Source organism: Amblyomma americanum, chromosome 1 (assembly GCF_052857255.1).
Source record: "Amblyomma americanum isolate KBUSLIRL-KWMA chromosome 1, ASM5285725v1, whole genome shotgun sequence".
Lineage (NCBI taxonomy): Eukaryota > Metazoa > Arthropoda > Arachnida > Ixodida > Ixodidae > Amblyomma > Amblyomma americanum.
In genome coordinates, this window is record NC_135497.1 from 164391910 (window position 1) to 164416660 (window position 24751).

A 24751-nucleotide genomic window follows, 5' to 3' on the forward strand; every position below is an offset into this window, starting at 1 on the left:
GTGATGCTGTGCGGAGTGCGGTGGTCGGGAAGCGTACCCAGCACTGCTCCACCAAATGTTACGAGCAGTTCGAAGGAGAACCTCCGGAGAAGACCCGTAAACCTGCGGCGGTTCCTAAGTGGTTGTTGTTGTTAACCTATCAAAAGATGGTTCGAGCGCGCGAGCGAAAGAGAACCATCTTCTTTTTCTACGAATGCAGGCGCTTCTACTTCAACTACAGTGGCATGTATCAATATATATATATATATATATATATATATATATATATATATATATATATATATATATATATATATATATATTCTACCGGATCCATCCCATCTTCACTCCCTGCTTATATATATATATATATATATATATATATATATATATATATATATATATATATATATATATATATATATATATATATATATATATAACCAGCGCAAGCCTTCCGCTGGAGATTTAAAATAGATGAATTTCATTATAGCACACGCCGACGCACTGCATAATTATATCCTCTTATTTTTCGCTGCTTGCTGCTTTGCCACGCTTCTGTATCTGCTCGCTGGAAAAGCAGATTTAAAATTGAAGCGTTGTTCTTGTGCGCTGTTCTCTAATGAACGCACAATAAGTTTTCATTTAAAAATAAGCCTCCTCGACAGCGCTACCGCTACAATTGCTTCTTGTGCTTATTAATGTACGTTTAGCAGAGCAGAATTGTGCGCAAGTCTGTATACGTTTGGCTGTCATTTGTTTCTCTTCTCATTTCCTTTATTGTGGCATCCGAACGAACATGTGATCCCGAAAAGTTCGGCACAGAGCGGCAGTGGTGGCAAGTCTTACCAAAATATCGTTTGCATATAAACGTCTTTACAATCAGACATTAGCGAAACTCACGCACATACATTTCGCACTTCAGATATATATGCTCGCGGTAGAGAAAATTAGGGCTCCAGAAATTCACGCCGGCAGATAAGCTCCTGGATCGCAATGGTAAGCATAATGTCGCCGGTTCGCATTAGCATTTATATATCAGCAAAGAATTTTTTCATAAGGTTACTGCGCGCTTTCACCATACCGTGCAAGCATCATGCATACAGTTACACCCCCAACTTGTACCCTTGTGCCTAATCTCCTTCTATTTTTCCCAAGCCTTATCTTATCTGCATAGTATTATCTTACATAGTCAGCGGAACGCTGCCCACCAAAGCAGACTCCTTCGTCACAACACACACGTGTGGTCCTCTCTCCCGCTCACGTCGACAATTTTTGAAGCTACAGCTTGTTTTGGAGGTCGATTAATACCGCTAGACGCAAGAAAATTCCGTACCCCCGACTGAGGTGCCGAAAAAAATGCGCAGTCCTGCTGTTGTTTTTTCCTGTACGTCTTTATTTCTGCGCTAAACAGGTTTGAACCTTGCGGTAGAAATGAGGGGAACTAAGGAGGTGGTGGGGGGAGTTTGGCGTCCTCTTCTTCCTTAAGGTGAGGGGGGAGGGGTCGATATCTGTGGCAGCTGGTGTTTGCAGCTGAAACTATATTTACACCGTTGAAGGTGGGGATCGGAGTCGCTTCTCGACACAGCCTCGGTCAAGATGCCCGCTCCGACCCGGACAGGAGTGTCGCTGAGTGAAGGGTCCGTTAGCCGAGAATTAAGACTTGGTTTATTTTACATATTTGCAAGCTTTTGAGTTCAGAAGTGAGCTGCTTCAACTGCATCTGCAGTTCAGTTTTATACACTGCGTCTTCCCTAAATTCCCCAGGTAGGGGACGCCTTCGTCATGGTGGGTGTGGCCAAAACTTCCACTCCCACGCACAAACAGACACCTCCGCACACATGGACACGCCCCTGGCATAAGTTGAGCACGAGGGAGAGGGGTATGTGGCCAGGACCCCGCCGGGCTGGTAGGGACGTCGGCTGGTCGGCCCGCTCTCCGCCGATTGGCGAGACTGCGTGGCTCGCAGCCGAGCTGGTGCTGCTGGATCTCGCTGTACCACGAATCAACCGCCTCTCGTCCTGCGGCCAATGCAGTCAGTGGTGAACGTAAAATGTCGGACTTCATGCTCGCTTTTAATTGACTGCAGTTCTAAAGCTTGAGAGCAAATGCATGCAGGGAGAATATCGCATTTCTAAACAGCTTCACGAGTGCGAGGAAAGTGATTCCGCACCTGTCACCTCCTTGGTGGGGTCTGATGACCAAGCCATGTAGATGTTCTCGCCGTACTTGTTGTTCGGGCGGTGACAAAACGTGTCCTTCTTGGCCAGTGTGTCAGCCCACTCCTGTGCGTATCGGCACAGCTGCACAGAGAAGGTGCGCGCAGGCATGAGCAAGTAATTCCTCGGCACTGAGACGCAAAATAGTTTCTCAGACACGTTTCACGCCTGCTTAATCTTTCATCATTGCCATGAATTGTTTTTTTCATTTACACTTCGCTTTCAAAACTGCTGCATTCATGGCAGGTTTATTATGTTGGAAAACCAGGTTGGTTGGCAACGATCCATAAGACAGCACAACAGCGAGACGAGTGAAGTGCCGCGATACCATTAGCCCCGTCTCCCTGTTCTGCTGTCGATATGTACCTTTGCTCTTGCTTGGCCACGCATTTATCGCAGTTTGTCTCTGTGTACTCGCCGGGCGTTGTAGAAATGAGCGCCATACTTTTCAAATGCGGGAAATTAGAGGAAATTCGCAGCGGGAAGCAAATGATCTAAACATCTGCTTGTTGCATCCAACCATATTGCCGAATTATTGTTTAGTGTGAAGTTCCGGAATTAGCTGATTTATCGACATTTTCTATTCGTCGAATATTTTATCAGTGGCCATTATATACACACGACATACATAACGTATAGTTGCAGTTAACCTTTGCAACGAGCTCGACGTCAGCAGAAAAATTAGAATTTTCGAATCAGATAACCACGCAGTGAACCTTCCGTGGGTTTATCGTATAATCACAGACGTTGAGAGCATGTTGTAATATAGAGCAGCAAAGGACATATGACGCGAATTTCCTAATCGTACATACAGCGCCTGAACCTGAAATCAACATAATAAAGTTGTTCATGCGCCTTCATATGTACGATCGGGTCATGATTGGCCGGTAGCAGCTCTAATGCCTGAATGCATATTGCAAATGGCCAATGCACAAGCACCGCCCACTTGCAAACTGAACTTACGTGCACGAAAACACTTAAACAGCTTTGAGACAGTAGGCTGTATTAATTATATTAGTCAGCCGTTGCATCGCAAGAGGTCACCTGCACTGTTTCGTTTTATATGCCTTTCAGAACTTGCTATAAATGTAAGGCGTTAGTGGAAGGTGCAAGTTTCCGTGGTTTTGCGGCATTCAGTACTGTGCGAAGTCATTGCGTCACACATGCATTGCAAACATTACTTGTACGTCACACGAACTGCGAACTCGAGTAATATTGCGGTTATTGACGTTGTCCCTAAGTGAAGCAAGCCCCTAGTTCGCGCGGCGAATTTTAGACTGTTAATTCGTTATTTACGAAACTGAATCGGCAGGGCAGAGTGGGGAACTAAACGGCGACATTATAGTATTGCCGAGTCCTATAGCGCATGCTACTGACGCTTGCCCTTCCATCGTGTAAATCCGACACTTTAAAGCGTCAAGCAGTTCGACAGCTGCAGCCGGACATTTTTTTCAAAGCTGCCCTGGTCCCCTAAGGACCCATTTACACTTGAGAGTCGCAGAGGTCGCCCGACCAGCAGTCGCCTGCGACTACACCGCAGTTCGACAACACCGATGTTCGCACTTCCAAGGGCGACCTGCGGGTCGCCTTCTCGTTTGAAATGAGAACTCTTGGGAATGACGCCGTTCGCGCGCTTTCGAGAGTTTCGTCTGCTTTGGCCGCATCTCCTGCGCTTGGCCCTCGAAAGTGCTCTGGTCCCTCGATACTAGCAATGTACTACTGCGACGACCTGAGCGAAGAGGAGGATGTAGCGGCAATGTGCACCGCGGCCGTACAAGCGGCCTGCCAGCCAGCCTGGATGCCGGCCGCCAGCGTCAGAAAAATGCGCTAGTATGTTATTTGTTCGCGTTCATGCCATGCTCTGGGAGGTCGAAATTCACAAATGAATCAGTTTTTAGGGTCGTTGGCCAATACCGAGCTGCTGAATAGAATCAAATTTCTTCTTATAGCCGCTTTGCTGCTGTTGCCCAATGCGGCTCGATCGCCTGGCGTCTTTGCTGCTGAAGGCGTCGCGGAAATTGAGCATATTTTTATATTATCATGACGCGGGGTTCACAATAAGCCGTGACGAAAGTAGAATTTGAGTCATTCCACGCCAAACGTCCCAGACGTTGCGCTCGACCATCTCCAATTTGTTAAAAAAAATTCATGGAAACTTATCCCAATGTGCGTAATCAGAGCCTGAAATCTTTTTGCCGAAAAAAATTTATTCATGAGGTGAGGACAGTTGAACATGTAGAAAAGGCGAGAAACCGTGCACTGCTCAATAAAGAAAGAACTCAAATTGTTAGAAAACACTTTACCAGTCTTTTTATTGACATCTGCACAGATAACACTTTTCGATATAATTCAGAGCATGCAGCTTTATAGGGAATATTTTTAAAAATCGAAAAAAAGTATGAAATTGTACCATTTTTGCCGTTCTTTCTCTTAAATTCGACTTGCTCTCGGAAATTCGGAAATAACCGTCTCGTTTTTCTAGATGTGTAGTACCTATAACAAATGTTGCAGGTGATGAAACTGCGTACATCGAAGTAAAAAAAATACTAAAGTTAAAGTGCGTTTTGAGCCAAAAACACTCGATCGTTAATTTCACCCTGAGGTGGTCCAAGTAAAAATCCAAGCGTGCGTGCGTGCGTGCGTGCGTGCGTGTGTGTGTGTGTGTGTGTGTGTGTGTGTGTGTGTGTGTGTGTGTGTGTGTGTGTGTGTGTGTGTGTGTGTGTGTGTGTGTGTGTGTGTGTGTGTGTGTGTGTGTGTGTGTGTGTGTGTGTGTGCGTGCGTGCGTGCGTGCGTGCGTGCGTGCGTGCGTGTGTGTGTGTGTGTGTGTGTGTGTGTGTGTGTGTGTGTGTGCGCGCGTGTGTGTGTGTGTGCGCGCGTGTGTGCGTGTGTGCGCGCGTGTGTGCGTGTGTGCGCGTGCGTGCGTGCGTGCGTGCGTGCGTGCGTGTGTGTGTGTGTGTGTGTGTGTGTGTGTTAGCGAGAGCATGACATGCTTGACTGCTTAAAACAGTATATAGCAAAGTACGCGCTTCGTTAAAAGTAAACACTTTTATATGACTCGACATTTCGATGAGAGGACCGATCGTACTCAAGAGCCACTCTTGAGAAAGATCGGTCCTCCGACCGAAATGTCGAGTCAAATAAAAGTGTTCCCTTTAACGAAGCGCTTGTTTCGATATATATATATATATATATATATTCAGGAAGCGGGCTTAGCCAGGCTGGTTGCTAGATGGGAACCACTGAACAGCGCTAACTGACGGGATGGAAGAGGACACGGACACATGCATTGACTAGCAACCAAATGATCTATTGCGACATGGAAGGCAGCAATATAAGGGGAACATGGCGAGCAGATATACACAGGATCAAACATCAATCAGGGAACGACAACAATCAGGTGGTATCAAATTGGGTCACTGAGTAAGAAAAACGAACTCTTGTGGGATCAGAGCCACCGACGCCTGGATGGCGCAGGTGTCACCGTATATGTGAATGTTAAATGCCTCGTAAATCATTCTTGAAACCTGGTCTTTATAGTTGGTGATGATGGTGGTGTTACCAAGAAATGCTTTACAGTCTTTGCAGTCTTCACAGTGTATGACTACGTTATTTTGCCTGACTTATTTTTTATATCTTTCACATGCTCGCGCAGGTAATCATTGATACAGCGGTTCGTCTCTCCGATAGAGAATCGGCCACATGACTACGGAATTTTATATACAACACCACAGCAACAGCTAACAAACATTTTCTGGTGCTTTTTTTTTCACGGGCTTTCTTCTTTTCTTCTTGATTAACTCACTTGCACATCCATCCCAGTTCATTTCAGAACTTGGACCATTCGGTACACAGAACGGCGGCACGCAAATCCGGGAACCTGGGATGTTTGTGATCGCACGGTGTTGTTCTAAGGATGCAAAGCTCTGTTCGCGATAATAACCCTTTTCAGAAAGTGCTTGAAGAATGCTAGGACATGCAGGCGTTTAAATCAATCGCGCACCGTTGCAGTACGGTGGGTGATACTTGTCGTCTGCCAACTGAGCCTGCAATCCTCCTTTTTTAAACGCGATAGCGTTAAAGATCCCGTTATGCAAAATCCGGCGTCTGCGTTGTGAACGAATAATCACCGCCAGGGCTCTGTCAGGTGGTCCCCAGAGAGCAGCCTAGGAGGCAGGTGGGTCACCTAGGTCACGTGACCTTGCGGTCGCATCACAACCTGCTCACCGGATAGTGAGCAAACTGCCCACCGAGGCAGGTGGCAGTTAAATTAAAGATTGGTCGCTCGGGAAGAGCAACCTAGACGGGCCACGCAAGGCCCATGTACCGCTGGGAGCACCTACCATCTCAGGGCAGTGGCGCATCGCTTAACTGCTGCACCACTGCGCCAGGCGGCGTATAAGGACTGCCAGGCATCAATGCATGTAAAGTACAGAATGACTTCTGCATATATGTGAATAACAATGATCAATAACAATGGTCAATATAATGAGTCGAGTTACAGAGTGAGTATGCACAAGGACAACAAAAGAAATGAGTTCGATTATACAGTTCAAGAAATCAATCAAAATGTCAGCACTGGGTATCCACTGGGTATCGAAAGATATATGGCAACAAAACCGAGAAAAATAACACGATGTATTCAAGCCCATGAAGTGGGGGAAGTTGTTGAACCAATACCGTTCTGGCGCATAAATGCCCTGGACTGGCCTGTCCTTCCACGTTGCGCACGGTGCGTACATGGGCCTAGTGGTTTTCTTGTATAAAGTAAAGCAGAAATTTGGGCAAGTTGGTACGTATCCATTTTGAAACAGCGCAACAAAGACGGGACGTGGAAACTGAGGTGTAAAGACAAACATGCGCTGACTAACAACTGGGTTTATTGAAAAAAAAACACAAAATATATACAGAGTTAGGAAAGATTAATCGCCACCATAGTAAAAAAAAAAGGGGGTTTTCTTGTATCTAGTGCGGACACATCGAAAGGTCATTCTCGTATCCCGATTCTTGAACAGAAAGGAACGTCGTGGAGTTGGGGGCGCAATCGCACAATAGTATACGCTGCAGGTTGTCAACAGCCACGCCCTGTTGCTGTCGCTAGTTTAATAAAGCCTCTTGTAGCAGCATGGCTCATGTTTTATCGGACAGCGATTACTAAATTGGAGCTGGGAACCGAATGAATAAAACCCGATAAACTGAATATTGTGTGCGATAAATTGAAAACTCCGATTAGGGAAGAGTAGAGCAAAATGTGACATGGGGCCAAACCCCGTATTTTGTTACTTAGCGCCCTCTAACTTTCAAATGATGTTAACATATATAAAGTTGACATTTATGTCCTTGAACCTGCACGTGTCCACTACGAGTGACTTCAAGACTGAACATACAGTCAAAACTCGATTTAACGAAACCTGATTTAACGAAAATCTCGATTTAACGAAGGTATCCTAATTCCCCCTCAGACGCCCATAGGGTTCAATGCTTTGACTAACCCGAAATAACGAAACCGATTCCGTGATCTGTCCCGATTTAACGAACCTTTTTTCGAGAAATAAAGGTGAAAAAGTGTTAATTTTTGGTCTATTTTGTAGACAGCACCCCAAAATTTATTGATTGCGAGTCAGCGGTAACAGCGCGGAGCATCATCCCGTCGCTTTTTTCAAACTGCGCGGCGCAAAACGAGTCTTAGTTTGAGTCGAGCTCACGAGATGGCGCCAGCAGTAAAAAAGTTTCGTGCTACATTTCATAGATGGCGCTGTTGCAGTTCGCGTATTTTTTTGTGTGTCCCCGTTTACCCGCGCTTTTTTGAATTTATTCACGTTGACATTCAGAGCACTGGGCAGAAATTACATTGCGTCAGCACCAATGCTGGCCCTCGCAATGCTTTGTTTTAATTTGTGTGTTTGTGTGTTGTGCTCTGTGTTCGCTCTTGTGCGGACTTCCCCGTGCCTTTGAACGCACGTCTTTGTCAAGCTCAGCTTGTTAGGCCTCCATCAGTCTAGCCGTCGATAATTGTCAACTGCTTCAGGACTGCCGGTTTCGGTACACTAGGCCCTGAAACTGCCGAAGCTGGTCCGGACTGCGCGAGCGCCGTGCACGAGGATGAAGATGCCTGGGAACACCTTCGCTCAGTGGATGAAGTGCCCACAGGCATAAGTTTCTCAGACTACGTGAACGCCGACGCAAACGCAGTCACAACGGATGTTTTGACTGATGCCGATATGTTGCGGCTTGTAGGAAGCGTGGAGGGAGTGACGGCTGAAGACGCTGCCGACGACCCTGCAGGTGCCGAAGCTCCCGTGCCGACACCAGGTCAGGTGATGGATGCTCTCGATCTGCTGCGACATTTTGCCGGCGCACACGAGGGGACGGAAGACGCGCTGGACGCACTTCAGACCTACGAGAAATCGGTGCGGCCGTTGCTCACAAAGCGCACGCAGGCAAAGATCACCGACTTCTTTGGCGGAAAATAAATTTGTAGTCCCCTCGGGCCTTTCTTGTCGAGTAAGAATTTTTGTTGTTTCTTTTCATACGGGCTAGCGGCGCCGGTCGTGGTGTTGGCGCTACCCACTCGAAAGTAGCGCGGGGGTCATGACGATGACCATACGGACCCCCAAAGATTGCGCTAGTTGTATGATTACCAACTTTGGCGCCAATTTGTCATTAGCTGTGTGGCTTGCCGTCCCGTCGGCGGTATTTAGGGAAGATTGTTGCGCCGCTAGCCGAACCGTCCTTTGGGTCGGTGCTACCGGCGTGAATTCGTCACGCGCGAGTGCGACGAAAAGTGAAAATGGTACGTGCTAACCGATACGACCGCGATAAGCTGGTACGGTTTATGCGGATGCAAAATGCATTATGTTCAATGGGTGCTCAGTCGGGGACTTGACTTTACTACTTTTAAAACGAAAGTACTGTTTAAGCGGGTACGTTTTAACGAGGTTTTACTGTAATCGAATGTACTGAATTATGTGCCCAAGAAATGCCTCATTCAATTTAACGAAGTTCTCGATTTAACGAAATAATTCACGGCTCTCCTCAACTTCGTTAAATCGAGTTTTAACTGTATTGACTTTTCTTAAGCAGGGAAATAAATTGCGAAGTGAGCATTGGTGAACGAGAACGTGCTCGAAAAGGAGCGAAATTCCACAAGCCAGATTTTTCAAAACTGTGCAGCTCAATTAACCTGGCGTCCTAGATTAACGCAAGTGTTTTGTTATTACAACTGTATATTATTGGCCTTAACTTGTGCAAAGTTTAAGAATTTTTGCGCCTCGGGTTTTTTGGAGGCTACATGGCAAAACGCGAAGTTGTGATGTTCTGGTGGGGCTAAAGTAAATGTAATTTATTTATTTATTTACACATAACTTACAGGCCTCCGGAGAGGCAATGTGTAAGGGGGTTCAAATACAAAGTTTGTGTAAAATAGGTTAGAAATCAAAAGCGTAGTAAAAGTGCAGCAAAACAAACAAAAACATAAAAGTTCAGACAATAAGATACCGCAATTCACAAAAAGTGATAAAGGCACAAAACAACTATGCGTCATGGAACAACAAAAATAGGGGAAATACACAGAGTTATACAAAAGGAAACATTTCAGGCATACATAAGGAAAGCTGCGCATGAATACTTAAGCAGTTGAAAACAAAGTTATGCGAATCGTGAGTATATAAATGACGTGCTAAGCATTATCAACGAAGTGTTTGAGCAGATGTTCGCGAAAGGTGTCACGATTACGCTGCAGGGCGATGCATTCTGGTAGATCGTTCCAGAGGTGGATGGCGCGTGGGAGTGACGAGAAGTTGAAAGCATGTGTGCTGCCATAAATGCGGGCATGGTTTGATTAATGTTTTTATTGCTTGCTTGCTTACTCTAAAGCTCTACGCACGCTTTCCCACCCTCTGGGATAGTCTGAACGTACAGTACTCACGGATTGAAATAGGACATTCGGAGCGCGTGGCCGTCGCTTCATGGAGCGCCGCCCGTAGACGCTCATGGAACCAAGGTGGTGCATTGTGGTATGGCGTGAGAGGGAGAACATCTACAAAGCAGAATTGTTCCTTCCAGTAGCCAATCAGCCGGCCTGTGGTTTACCACATGCCTGCGTGGCACTGCAAGGCTAGCGCTCCGAATGTCCTATTTCAATCCGTGAGTACTGTACATAAGAAACGCAATGAATGCCAACTAGCGCACAGAAAACTTTAAGAAAGCTCTAGAGAAACCCAAGCAGCGCCGGTGCGTTTTTGGTGCTCCCATCACACAACAGCAAATTAGAAAATGACAGAATATATGAAATGCACGGACTGTATAAAAATTCTCGCGAACCTCAGCGTCATACTCTGTCCGGCGCGCATGAAGAGCTGCGTGTAGAACACATTCTGACAATGGAGCAAGCTCTGCTCGGTCTTGCCTACAATCATGTTCAAAAGCCCCTGTTCACGCGCTACGAATCGAACCAAGTCGCATATCCATTATCACAACTGAGCGAAAGAGCAATGATTATGGCACTAAAACAGAAAAAAAGTTGCGATGAACGCAGGAAGTTTGAAAAATCGTGTAGCAGGCCACGCAAAGCCTGACTGCAGAACTGCGTACACTGTAGAGGGCCATGGAACAAAACAGTGCCTGTTCGCTGTTAGTGCAGCGTCTATCATTCGAACAGACTCGAAAAGACTGTCTAGATGTCCATGGAGCCAACTTCGAGTGCATTCCTGGCACGGATGAGTAATATGGTGATTTTGGAAGGGCATCTCATTTTGTCCAGTGCACTCTCTTTTTGGCCCATGCATGGGGTGGGGCAAAATGCGACATTTTGAAATTTCAAATTTCATTAAACTTTAATGTCTTGCTATTCAACTGAACATCTCATATTTGGTGAGCACGATGACACAATGCATGGTGGGAAATAATTCTCTACTGTTCGCTTTTGATATCTCTGAATGAAAAATAATGTTGACGATTTGTAAATTTGTGTCACATTTCGCCCCACTCTCTCCTGTCTGATTGAAATTCTAACGTGCGAATTTATGCGACAAAGAGGAGAAGCGAAAAAATTACTGTCGATCTGCGTAGTTAGACCAAACCCAAATTAGATGCACTAGCACAGTGTGGCCACTGTTTTGCATTGTTTATCGTGGCTATGCTTTATTATTCATGATATATGATTAAAGTGGTATATTAAGTGAATTCTGTGTGTTTTCATGGCATGAATGAAGCACAGCAGACACATGACACAATGGTTATCACAGTCATTTTGTGCATGCATACGTGTCACGGCTCCCGTCCTCTAGAAAATCAGGCGGTGGCGGCGGCGTTGTGAACGAAACAGGTCACGTTACCTTGTGACGTCATCACAACCTGCCCACCGCGGCAGGTGGCAGTCAAATTAATGAATGGTCGCCAGAGTTTGCTCGGAAAGAGCAATCTCCCTGTATCAGCAGCCACAACCGTTTCCCCCTGACCAGAGCTTTTCAAGAGTGCACCACTGACTCACTGTAAATGTTCCCAATGGAGACCTAATGCAGGAGTGGCAATGGGAATTTTGTTGGGCCCAAACTCCAGCAATGTAAAAATGGAGAATATGCAACAACTGGAAAAATATCAGCGAGGTTCTGCCATAAATGCGAGGTGAAGGATGCATACTATGGCGCATACAAAAAATTAATACATATTCAAACAACTGAAAGTGAAAATCACTGTTAAGCATTACTCATATGGTACACTGACAGCCTACAGAGCCCCTATTGTTATTTTACCAAGGCCAAGGCAAAAAGATGCATAAAAACAATTTACTCTTCCTACTGAGAGAAAGCTGAGCTGGAAAAGGAACAACAGGCATTCCATCAAGTTCAAGCCCCATGACAACAGAGAACAACACTAAATTGCTTCACACAACACATAACCACATCGTACGTACTAATTATTCCTGCAAATGACAAAGCACAAGGCCCAGAAGCTAGATATGTTTGTGCAGATCTCACGGGATACCAATATAAATGTGATAAAGAAGAAACATATCGGAAGAAAAGAAACCACAACAATGCTACCAGTCCAAGTGAAAAAAGCAACAGCAGCACTGAGAATAAACTGAAGTAAAACAGCAAACTGGAAAAGTTTGTAGATTTCCATATTTAGGCACATAACAGAAGCCTATGTATGAGAAATTAACTGAAGTAGAACAGCAAACTGGGCAAGTTGGCAGCTAGACTTCCATATTTATCTGTCTTGTTTGCTTTGTCTTGTCTGTCATAGCACTGGTTTTGATTATGTAAATACTGAGAATAAGTTTGTATGAGGATTTTATTTGAAAAAGATTTTTCAACAGCTTTTCAAAGTGATTAGTAAATAATGCACATGAGAAGCACAAATTTCAAATTTAATTCTCAATTACATCAAAAACTTCATATTAAAGAGCCTTTAATGAGGCTGCTCTCACTAGTTTTGCTTTCGTACAGCCAAGCAAGCAGGTAAAGTCAGTGCTCTTGACTCCTTTCCTAACTACAAATATTCATGCAAGACTCTTAATTTTTGAACGGTGATATTGTGACATACCTGTCTGTGTAAACTAACTGAAATATCTCTTGGACGATCCCACATAAAAGTGTAGCGGTGCTGCACACCTATATTGAAATCCCATCAGCCAGCACATTAGCACATTCAATGTACCAGACAGCAAGCAACACAGTGCCCTGCAAGATGCACTTCCCTTAGCACTTGCATCACGTGAATTGGATGCCTGACCTTGAGCCAGCCTTCCCAACAATCTAGCCGAATTACAACAATGAAAGTGCCCGAATATGGGACGAGACCATTCAGTGCAGGCACCACAGGCAGCTGTAAGAGGTGAGGTTATGTGCTGTTGTCATGTTCTTATGAAAAAATCTCCACAGAGCAACCGTCTGTAGCCAGCTGACTGTCAGCTATGACCTAGAATAATTATATTTTTCCCGATGCTGCCCACTTAGGCAAAACCTAGAAATTATTCTCAACATATACATTCACTGAAACTGATATCATCCAACTTCTTGCGCGATCTCCAAGTTCACCCCGCCACCGGCAGAGTTAACTAACAGGGTGACTATAAGCCCATCAAGCCTTAGAACACAGATAATATGGGTACTGTTACGTGTTTCTCATTACTAGTGAAATTAAATTTAGCAGTGGCTTTGCTTTTCTTCATTAACAGCTGTGTATTGCTTATTTCCTAAGTATGATTTGAAAAAGTTTGCTTAAAATAAAGAAAGGTATATGAGCCATTAAAAATTCATAAATAATTAACCATGCTTGAGTAACAGGCAAAACTGTGTACTAAACAAAAGGTCCTTGTACAACCAAAGGCTGTCAGGAATTGTTGACTTTGTTTTGTAATTTAAAGCGGACAGCAAGTTGTTCTGTACATACACGAACGTATGTATAACCCTATTTTAGGCATATAAGGTTCATTAAAATAAAAACTTGGACTAGATATAGCACACTATTAAGTTTACAGAAGGAGTAATTATTCAATAGCATCCACCCAAGTGCAGACTTATGGCTACAAAAGAAAGCTATGCAGCTTCCATGGAAACTTCATAGTTGAAGAAAAATTCATCCTGGTCCGGGAACGAAACCGGGACCACCATCTATCCATAGCAGTCGTTCTACCAAATAAGCTAACCAGGACAGCTAACAGATGGTAGGACATGAGCAAATTGATCAACAACTCAAATTGAGAGCGTTGTTAGTCCAGTGTTTTCAGGAATCCTCCAAGGCGGAATATATTTGTAATAAGGAAGTAATTTCTTATTAGCATCTGGCCAAGTGCAGCTATGCTCCATGCTTATGATGCTATGAGTAATTGCTCCCTTATTGCAAATTTACTCCACCTTGAGAGAGAGAGAGAGAAGTGGTAGAGGAAAGGCACGGAGGTTAACCCAGTAGAATGTTCCGGTTGGCTACCCTGCACTGGGGGAGAGGGATGAGGGGGGCGTAAAAGAATAAGAAGAGCAATGCGGTCTGTATCTGGCACGACAAACTATGACAAATGCACTGAAAGTCACAGGTCGCCGCAGCTGTAGCCTGCACATCTTGAGGGCTGCCGAACACTTCGACCTGAGTAGAACACATCTTCAGTCCTACATCACTAATACGAAGCAGACAGGCAGCGCAGGCGTTCTAGTGTGCAGAAAGGCTGCTTGCCTTTGCAGCTGATAATGTTGATGACAACGTATGCATCGGACTTCTTCTCGGAAGGATGAGGCTGGAGGATGCATTGTGCCAGCTATTGGACAGCTGCAAGCACTGGATTCAACAAATCCAGTATCTGCAGTGCATTCTGTGCAGCTGGCATGTGCAAGCTGAAAAGCAGCACACTCATGGCATTCACGGTTGGCTTCAGCATTGCAATCACTTGCTCGTCTGCGACTTGGGCCGGTTTCTGATCTACTCAACACACTGGGTGCACGGTGACTGTTCTATCATTGAGCCTCTGCAGCGCTTTGAACTCCACCTTGAGGGATTCCCCTAAACATATTGGACTAACAGTCATATATACTAATATGGCCATATCCTCATTTCCTGGACCTTACCCTACATCGCTTGAAATGATGCAGTATTCTCTGTTAGCTTTCAGAAAACGAAATAAAGCATTTTTCTTGAATTACTTGTTTCTTGGCTACTGAGCCAAAGGACCCGGGTGTAATGCCAGCCACGACGGCCGACCGCCTTTTTATGGAGGTGGAACGCAAAAGGTACCTGTGTGCTCCGATATGTCAGCGCATGCTTAAGAACCTCAGGTGGTCTAAATTAGTCAGGAGCCCTCCACTATGGCATACCTCATAGCTCATGTATTGCTTCAGGACATTAAACCCCACAATTTACAAATTTTCTTTGTTGTTTTTGTTGCTTCTCTCCGTTCTCTAAAATGCACTATGTATAAATGCTACTGTGTGTTATGTTGGCATCCTTTATCTGGTTTACTTCATTGTGCTAAGTTGTGTATGTTTTTTTGTATCAATGTTTGAAGTGACTTTCCTTCAGTCTATGACTTTTATCCATATAAATGCTTTTCACCTGCTTTAATGCTTTTCGTGTAGATCATTTATATTCATGCTTAGTAGTGTATCATTGCCTTCTTGCCTATGCTTGAGTGAGCTGCATGCTGCCTGCTAGGGGCTATGGGACTAATCAGATGGCGTTCACCATCTTCTGACTAAATAATGTGCAGCAGTTGTACTCCCAGAAGTCAAGTAGACTCAAAAACTAAAATGCTGCTATGAGCAAGCAAAGGCCAAGTGCTTTCAAGTCAGTGTGCATGCTGAATACTGGTGCCATTTGCACATTCATAGTAACCTACTTTCATGTATCACAGCTCTTTCAAGAGCTGTGATATCAGCAGCCATTGGAGTGCTACCTGCTCTGTGAATCTGTCTGTGTGCATTGCACTGCAGCAAGTGAATTTTGTATGTGCAATAAAGGCACACTGCACCTCACAGATGGCTCATCCTCACCATTCAAAAACATTTCATGCAATTTGCATTTACATAATGAGTGTTTGTGAATTGGCATCCTGGGCAAAGTTTTGTCGCCCAAATAGCAGAAACACATGGCAGGAAGTCCCGATACAACACACAATGGCCAGGGCAATGAATGCGCACATGCTGTTCATGTGCATTAATTGTGGTGGCTTATAATATTAGGGCCAAATTTTGCATGTGTTGCTTGCACTAACTAAGCATGTGTGCTGTGTTGGCTATAGGCAGCTTAGACTATCATGCGTCAAGTACAATTGGCATCGAAAAGTTCTCTGCAGAATTTTTTTAAAATGTGAAAAGTGATCGGTGGTCTACACCACCTAAAATGCTATATTTTTACCACCTAGTGGTGCAAAATGAAAGATTTCAAAAATGGACACTAGTAAAAGCTTTAAAGAAAGTCAGACAACCTCTGCAACCATCCTTGCCTGAGCAAGGATGTTGAGGCTCCCAACTAATCAAATAAAGACCTCAGCCTTCTCCTCAGTACTGAGAAAGTGGCTGGGGTGCATCAGGCAAAGCAGTGGGTCATGGTTTACATTTTTTGAAGAAAACCTGCCCCTGTTAAAAACCTACATGACCACAATTGCATTATCACCTAAGAGCAGTACTGAGTGAAAAGGGATGCACTGGTTACAAAACAGAGAAAAGCACTTATGCCATAGTTTTCGAGTTTCGAGCATGAAAATAAAATGTGATTAACTGTAAGTTCATCTCCACATGTACATGTACAAACTGGTTTGTCTCATTATGCCAGAAGAATGTTGTGTGTAATGTGTGTATGGCCTATTAGGAGACGGCAGGTAATGAATTCCTCAAAATGTTTCTGGTGCGCACATGACTTCCATTCACCTAAAACTGGTTTTGTTAGGTGTAGTTTGTTATTTGTTTCGTTGTTCCGAGCGGACTGCCATTTTTTCCTAGCTTTACAATGTTCTACGTTCATGCAGTATCTATAGGGCATATTTACATTTATGACTTGCTTGCCACAGGCTTTGAGTTGCGGTTATTATGTTGTCTATGACGTCACCAAGCAGCGGAGTGATTGAATTTCTAGAGTTAAGGGCTGTAAGCACACTTAGCGAGTCTTTGTAAATAACACTGTTTGCGAGGTTCTCATTTACTATTTTTTCTACTGCTACACAGATGGCATAACATTCACCAGTGAAGATGGATGCACACCCTGGAAGTCTTACTATTTTATTCCAATTCCCTTGTACCACTGCACTTCCAATGTAAGCATCTGTTTTTGAACCATCTGTATAAAAAGCTGTGAAAGTACTGTATTTTTCCTGGAGTATAAGAAATTCTTGTATTATAGCTTGTTGTGGAATTTGTTTTTTTGCGGAACCCTTTAAGAGTGAAATCACATATTGCAGGGAAATTGTACCATGGCAGCAGCGGATCTCGTCTTCAAGCAATGCTTGGCAATGAGTCTAGTGCGTCAAGATTTTGGCACATCTCTTCAAATCGCAAGAGCAGTGGCCTGATAGCTTGCAGTTTGTTGTTAAAGAGTGTTCTAGATGGGCACTTTGTAGTGATGAGGTAACATAGATGCTTCTGCAGTGAACAGATTTTTAGAATGCATGAGCATGTGAACATGGCTCTTCTGTCTGCATGTGATGGTTCGTTGATTTCTACATACAGACTGTTTGTGGGTGACGTCCTGTCTGCACCAGTGGAAAGACGCAAACCAAAATTATGTACCGGATTCAGCCATTTAAGGTACAATTGTCTCACTGAATGCAGCGATGGCGTAGAGGTAGAGCATCTGCCTCGCGTGCAAGAGGGCCGGGGTTCGAATCCAGGTGCTGTGCAATTCTCTATCGGGTTTGAAAAGAAAAATTTCGCGTGTCGATGGGATGCATTACCAGGCCTGGGGTGCGGCTTAATCTTGGGGACCAGAACCGACAATGCACTCCCTCACCAGAACCGGATTTGGCTACCCTTGTGCAGTACTTGGCCACAACATTCTATGAACAAACCAATTAACCCTCGGCGGCCCTCAATTCCCAGCGGCTGCGGAACAACTGACCAAGGCGGCGGTCAGACCTGTGATGCAGCGGAGGGTGCTAAAAATCTCTGACTCCAGACAGGCCGCTATTGGAATCTGAACCTAGCAAAGTTTAACGCTAGAACCTTATCTAGTGAGGCTAGCTTAGCAGTGCTATTCAAGGAACTCGTGGGCATTCAATAGGATGTCATTGGCCTAGTGAAGTTAGAAGGACAGGTGAGGCATATACAGTACTAAAGGACGGACACATACTGTGCTATCGCAGATTAGCAGATAGACAAGAACTAGGTGTGAGATTCCTCATTAATCAGGATATAGCTGGCAACGTAGGGAAGCTCTATAGTATTGACGAGAGGGTGGCAGCTATCGTAATTAGGCTCAATAGGAGGTACAAGCTGAAGGTGGTGCAGGCCTACGCGCCTACATCCAGCCAGGATGACCAGGCCGTTGAAAGCTTCTATGAAGACGTGGAATTGGCAATGAACAAAGTGAAATCACAGTACACTGTACTGATGGGTGACTTCAATGCAAAGTTGGGCGAGAAGCAGGCTGGCGACCAGGCGGTAGGCGACTATGGTATAGGTTCTAGGAATAGCAGGGAGGAGTTGTTGGTAAAGTTTGCAGAGAGAAATAATTTACGAATCATGACTACCTTCTTCCACAAACAAGAGAACAGAAAGTGAACATGGAAGAGCCCCAATGGTGAGACTAAAAATGAAATTGACTTCGTACTATGCGCTCAACCTGGCATCGTTCAGGATGTGGACGTCCTTGGAAAGGTGCGTTGTAGCGACTACAGAATGGTAAGGTCTCAAATTAGATTAGACCTGAGAGGAAACAGAAAAAGCTAGTGAAGAGGATGTCCACTGATGAGTTAGCGGTAAGAGGGAAAATAGAGGAATTCATGTATCGCTACAGAACAGATATTCAGCTATAACTGAGGAAGACTATCTTAATGTTCATACAATGAATGATAATCTGACAGCTATCATTACAGAGTGCGCAGTAGAAGTAGGCGGTATGACGGTTCGAGAGGATACCGGCAAGCTATCTCAGGAGACGAAAGATCTGATTAAGAAACACCAAAGCATGAGGGCGTCTAGCTCTACAGGCAGAATAGAACTAGCAAAGATATTACTAGCCTCTTATGGATGCAAAAGAAAATTTTACAAGCCATTAGTGATGTGCCAACTTTTCATTACACTTCAGAAATCTTCAAAAACCTCAAGATCACTCCTGCGACCATATGTACAAATATAAACTCCTGCGCGATTACTTGCTCAGCATTAAGAAAGACAACATGCTATTACTTGAAATTTCCCACTTAGAATCACTAGGTGACGTGGCCTATAATACCAGAAAAACTGAACATTGGAAAGTGCCAAAATGCCGTACCAATTAAAGCTTTAAAATGTTCAAGAATAACCTGCCTCGGCTACTAGATGAATTCACAAAAACAGAAATAGACGTTTCAGAGCTAAAGTTTCGGGACCTCAAGGAGTTTTTTTTAAATTTACTTGTATTTTTCCAATTAGCCAGCACGCTCGATCTTCATAACCAGAACTTTGTCACGATGCTTTGCTGCTCCTGTATTATAAGTGCATTTGTGAGGAACTTCATGTTGAATTGTATCTTGAATTTTTCCCATGGTGTCATTTGTAAATTGTAATGCTTTTGCTTCTCTAAATGTGTTGCTTCGTCACCATCGATGCCAAAGGGGACCAAGATTTTTTTCAAGCCGTAACGAAGCGGATTTTCTTCTTGGCCCCTTTCACAATCTGTATGTCATGTTGTGAAGAACAAATAAAAGAAGAAAGAAAGAAGAAGTTAACAAATAAGCGCAACCTAGCTGACATAAGGAAGTTTAATATGGAGAGAATCGAGCATGCTCTAAAGAATAGAGGTAGCCTAAAAGCAGTGAAGAGGAAACTAGACATAGGTAAAAACCAGATGTATGCATTAAGAGACAAGGAGGGCAATGTCATTAGCAATATGAATAAGATAGTTAAAGTAGCCAAATAGTTCTGCACAAATCTATACAGTAGCCAATGTAATCAGAACGTTAATAAGAGAGACAGTAGCGGACAGCAATGCGTCATACCGCCAGTAAAGAAAGAGGAAGTTAAGAAAGCCTTAGGAGCAATGCAAAGGGGAAAAGAAGCTGGTGAGGATCAGGTAATAGCAGATCTGTTGAAAGACAGAGGGGAGATTGTGCTAGAAAAAATATTCACTCTGTATACGCAATGCCTTATGACCTCAACCATACCAGAAGCTTGGAGAATGAAAACATTATCTTAATTCATAAAGGAGACGCCAAGGACTTGAAAAATTACAGACCGATCAGCTTACTGTCCGTTGCCTACAAGGTATTTACTAAGGTAATCGCTAATAGAGTCAGGGCAACCTTAGACTTTAATCAATCAAATGATCAGGCAGGCTTTTGTAAAAGATATTCCACAATAGATCATATTCACACTATCAATCGGGTGCTAGAGAAATGCGCAGAATATAACCAAACCCTATATATGGCACTCACTGATTACGAGAAAGCATTTCACTCAATGAAAATCTCGGCAGTCATACAGGCATTGCGGAATCAAGGTGTAGAGGAGCCTTATGTCAAAATACTGGAAGATATATATATATAATATATGGAAGACTATGGTAGCTATGCAGCTGCTATAGCAACTGCATAGCTACCATAGTCTTCCATAAAGTCAGCAATAAAATTCCAATAAGGAAGGGCGTCAGGCAAGGAGACACGATCTTGCCAATGCTATTCACCGCCTGTTTACAGGAGGTATTCCGTGGCCTGAATTGGGAACAGTTGGGGATAAGAGTTAATGAAGAATACCTACATAATCTGCGATTCGCTGATTACATTGCCTTGCTGAGTAACTCAGGAGGTGAACTGCAAATCATGATCAATGAGCGATAGACAGGCAGAGCAGTATGGTAGGTCTAAAAACTAACATGCAGAAAACCAAAGTATTGTGCAACAGTCAAGAGAGGGAACAGCAGTTCACAATTGGCAGCGAGGTGCTGGAAGAGATAAAGAAATCTGTCTACTTAGGGCAGGTTGTGACAGCTGATCCGGATCATGAGAGGGAAATAACTAGAAGGATAAGAATGGGGTGGAGCACATATGGCAAGTTCTCTCAGATCATGAATGGCAGTTTACCAATATCCCTCAAGAGAAAAGTGTACAACAGCTGTATCTTACCGTTACTCACCTACAGGGCATAAACGTGGAGGCTAACAAAAAGGGTTCAGCTTAAAGACAATGCAGCGAGCCATGGAAAGAAAAATGATAGGTGTAACGTTAAGAAACCGCAAGCGGGCAGAGTGGATGAGGGAACAAATGCGGGTTAATGACATCCTAGTCGAAATCAAGAGAAAGAAATGGGCTTGGGCAGGGCATGTAATGCAAAGGCAAGATAACTGCTGGTCGTTAAGGGTAACGGAGTGGATTCCAAGAGAAGGCAAGTGTAGCGGGGGGCGGCAGAAGGTTAGGTTGGCAGATGAGATTCAGAAGTTTGCAGGCATAGGGTGGGCGCAGCTGGCAAAGGACAGGATTAATTGGAGAGACATAGGAGAAGCCTTTGCCCTGCACTGGGTGTAGTTAGGCTGATGACGATGATGTCTCATTGAACCATGAACTATGCATCCATAATCTAAGTTATAGCGTACTACTGAGCGATAAATTTGTAAAAGACAAGTCCTATCGGAACCTCAGTGTCTTCATGAAAGAGCTTTAAGTATGTTTAGAGCACGAGAGGCTTTGACTTTCAAGTTATTCATGTATGGGAAGAATGTGAGCTGTTGTCGAATGTTACACCTAATAATAATAATAATTGGTTTTTGGGGAAAGGAAATGGCGCAGTATCTGTCTCATATATCTTTGGACACCTGAACTGCGCCGTAAGGGAAGGGATAAAGGAGGGAGTGAAAGAAGAAAGGAAGAATAGGTGCCGTAGTGGAGGGCTCCGGAATAATTTCGACCACCTGGGGATCTTTAACGTGCACTGACATCGCACAGCACACGGGCGCCTTAGCGTTTTTCCTCCATAAAAACGCAGCCGCCGCAGTCGGGTTCAAACCCGGGAACTCCGGATCAGTAGCCGAGCGCCCTAACCACTGAGCCACCGCGGCGGGGCCGAATGTTAACACCTAAAACATAAAGAACATAAATTTTTAGGCGAATGTTACACCTAAAAATTTATGTTCTTGTTTTATTTGGAGAATGGCTTCATTTAAGTTCAGGGTGGGATCGGGCTGCAGGCCTCTCCAGATAGAGAAAAGGACGGCAACTGTTTTTTGTCGGAAAAACCTTAATCCATTTTTGTCTGCCCAATTACCGAGTTTGTTTAATGTAAGTTGTACTTGTCTTTCACACGCTGATAAACTGGGTGATGTGCATGCAATTTGGAGATCATTGACATAAACCGAATACATAATAGACTTTGGGATTACTTTGGCTATAGAATTCATTTTTACGATGAACAGTGTAGTGCTTAAAATGTATCCTTGAGGTACATTGAGGTTTTCCTGTGTGAAGTTCTTCGAAAGGGTTGAACTGAGACGGACTTGAAATGTGCGGTTGGACAAGAAGTCTTTCAGGCAGTTTAACATTCTGCCGCAGATGCCCAGATCTGCCAGGTCGTGGAGAATCCCAAACCTACAGGTGGTATCATAAGCTTTTTCCATATCAAAGAAAACTGCCAGACAGTGTTGCCTATGTATGAATGTTTCTCGGACAGTGTTTTCAAGCCGGACAAGATGGTCCACTGTTGAACAAGCTTTTCTGAGGCCACACTGGTGCAGGCCGAGCAGTTCACGAGATTCAAGCATAAACATTAACCTAATATTTACTATGCTTTAGAAGGATTTGAAAAGGCAGCTGGTAAGGGCTATTGACCTGTAACTAGTTGGAGAGGTTGGAAGTTTTCCAGGTTTCAGGAATGGTACTATCACTGCCTTTTTCCAAGCCTCGGGGATTTTCCCCCGACACCCAGATTTTGTTAAACAAAGTCAGGAGTGCTTCTATCGCAGGTTTTGACAAATGTGCTAGCATTTGATAATGTATCTTGTCAGGGTCTGGTGCAGCCTGTTTACCGTTAATGGGTATTATATGAAGCTCATGAAATGTAATCAAACTATTGTAGGGTTCGTTAGTGTAACCACTCGTTGGAAGTTGTTTTTCTGCTGTGTTTTTGTACTTTAGGAAAGAGTCAGTGTAATGTAGTGAACTAGAAACATGGGAGAAGTATGAATACTTGTTTGTGCATCAAGGGGTGTCAGAAAAGAACTGCAAAAGGGGAGAAGTTGCCATCAAGTTTGCAAACTTGCTCCCACGTATTTCTTGATGTAAGAGAACTGTTTATGGAAGATACATAACCTCGCTATGAAGTTTTCTCGACATTACGTTGGATATATCGAGCCTTGGCCCTCGCCTTTTTAGAATTAATTAGGATTTCCTGTGTGGGGTATCGATAGATAATTCCCCAGGCTTTGTTTTGCTTCTTTCTTGCATCTCTACATTCCCATGTATACCAGACCCTTTGATTCTTTCGCACCACTCTCAAAGTCTGGGGAATAGCGAAGTAAGCAGCAGCAAAAATACATGTTGTGAACAACTCATTTAATTCGTCAACATCGCAGCTGTCCAAAAATATTTAAATATTTTCTCCAAAGTGGCATTTTGTCGGAAGAACGCCTAGTCGGCTATGGCTAACTTTTTTTTTAACGTCCCAAAGCGAGCCAGGCTATGAGGGACGCCGTAGTGAAGGGCTCCGGAAATTTCGACCACCTAGGGTTCTTTAACGTGCACTGACATCGCACAGTACACAGGCCTCTAGAATTTCGCCTCCATCGAAATTCGACTGCTGAGGCCGAGATCGAACTCGCGTCTTTCGGGCCAGCAGCCAAGCACCATAACCACTCAGCCACCGCGGCGGCTTTCATGGCCAACTTCCAACACCATGGTTTGGTTAGGGTGATTGATGGTGAGGATGCTAGAGTGATAATGTTAGGAAGATGATCGCTCCCATATGGTTTGTCAAGAAAATCTCATTTAAAATCAGTAAAAACACTTGGTGAACAAAAAGATAAATCTAGGCAGCTCATTTTCCCACTGCTTGGAGAGCAGTAAGTGTGTTTGCCCATGTTCAGGAGGCAGAGATTGTTGCAGAGAATAAAATCTTCTAGAATCCGGCCTCTGACGTCCGTTTGTTCACTTCCCCAAAACGAAAAGTGAGCATTAAAATGCCCAACTAGAAGATATGGCTCCGGTAGTTGTATTATTAAAACTGTTTCTAAATCGTGAAGTGTGACGGTTAGGTGAGGCTCAATGTATATGGAACATATTGTTATGACTTTAAAATGAACAGTGACAGCAACTGCTTCATATTATTATTATTATTTATTATTTACAACTACTGCAATCCCAAATGGGATTTTAGCAGGGTGGAGTATATTATGAACACATTTCATAGGCAACAAGGGGGAAATATACCAAGCATACAAACTTGAACACAAAGCATCAAATGAAACAATAAATTCATGAGGTTTTTAGGTCGGTTTTCCGAGTTGCAACACCACCCTGGACCACAATAGCAGTGCCTCCAGAGAGCCTGCTTGAGTTATGTCGGTCACAGCAAAAGACTTGGTACTTTTTAAGAATTCTTTTTTTCTGTGGTCTTAGGTTAGTCTCCTGCAGACACAGTGCTACCAGAGAGAATGAATTTAAAATATCGGTTACGTCAGTGCAGTTCTTTAAATGTTCATGACAGTTCCAGTGAACTAGAAATGCCATGATTATAGACTAGTTGGGGATAAGATTTAAAAACTAGGTTGGTGGGTCTTTTGGACTTGTTATTGGGACTTTGTCCCTTCTTCTGCGCCCCCGAGAGAGCTTTGCCGCCGCTGCAGCGGGGGTGAGGAAGGAGTTATGTCTATCACCTCACGAGACGTGCTGGAGGACCGCGGAGAAGCCGCAGGTGTCAGACCTCGTCCAACGGGGGGGGGGGGGGGGG

General features: G+C 44.1%; 1 protein-coding gene across 1 annotated transcript; it reads right to left on the reverse strand.

Annotated features, from left to right (window-relative positions):
* Nucleotides 1–1394: 1394 nt before the first annotated feature.
* LOC144114110 (uncharacterized) lies at nt 1395–24738 on the reverse strand. The gene is made up of 3 exons (XM_077647595.1): nt 24678–24738; nt 2153–2282; nt 1395–2000 (listed from the first exon to the last, which is right to left on the reverse strand). The coding sequence occupies exons 2-3, from the start codon at nt 2187–2189 to the stop codon at nt 1693–1695; spliced, it is 345 nt and encodes a 114-aa protein (XP_077503721.1). The 5' UTR covers nt 2190–2282; nt 24678–24738; the 3' UTR covers nt 1395–1692.
* Between the last annotated feature and the right edge of the window lie 13 nt (nt 24739–24751).

Bases quoted from the DNA above. Each gene is read 5' to 3' on its own strand.
- LOC144114110 (XM_077647595.1), bottom strand. From the start codon at position 2,189: ATGGCTTGGTCATCAGACCCCACCAAGGAGGTGACAG. The intron at 2,001-2,152 runs GTGCGGAATCAC...CATTGGCCGCAG, and splicing joins CCCCACCAAGGAGGTGACAG to GACGAGAGGCGGTTGATTCG.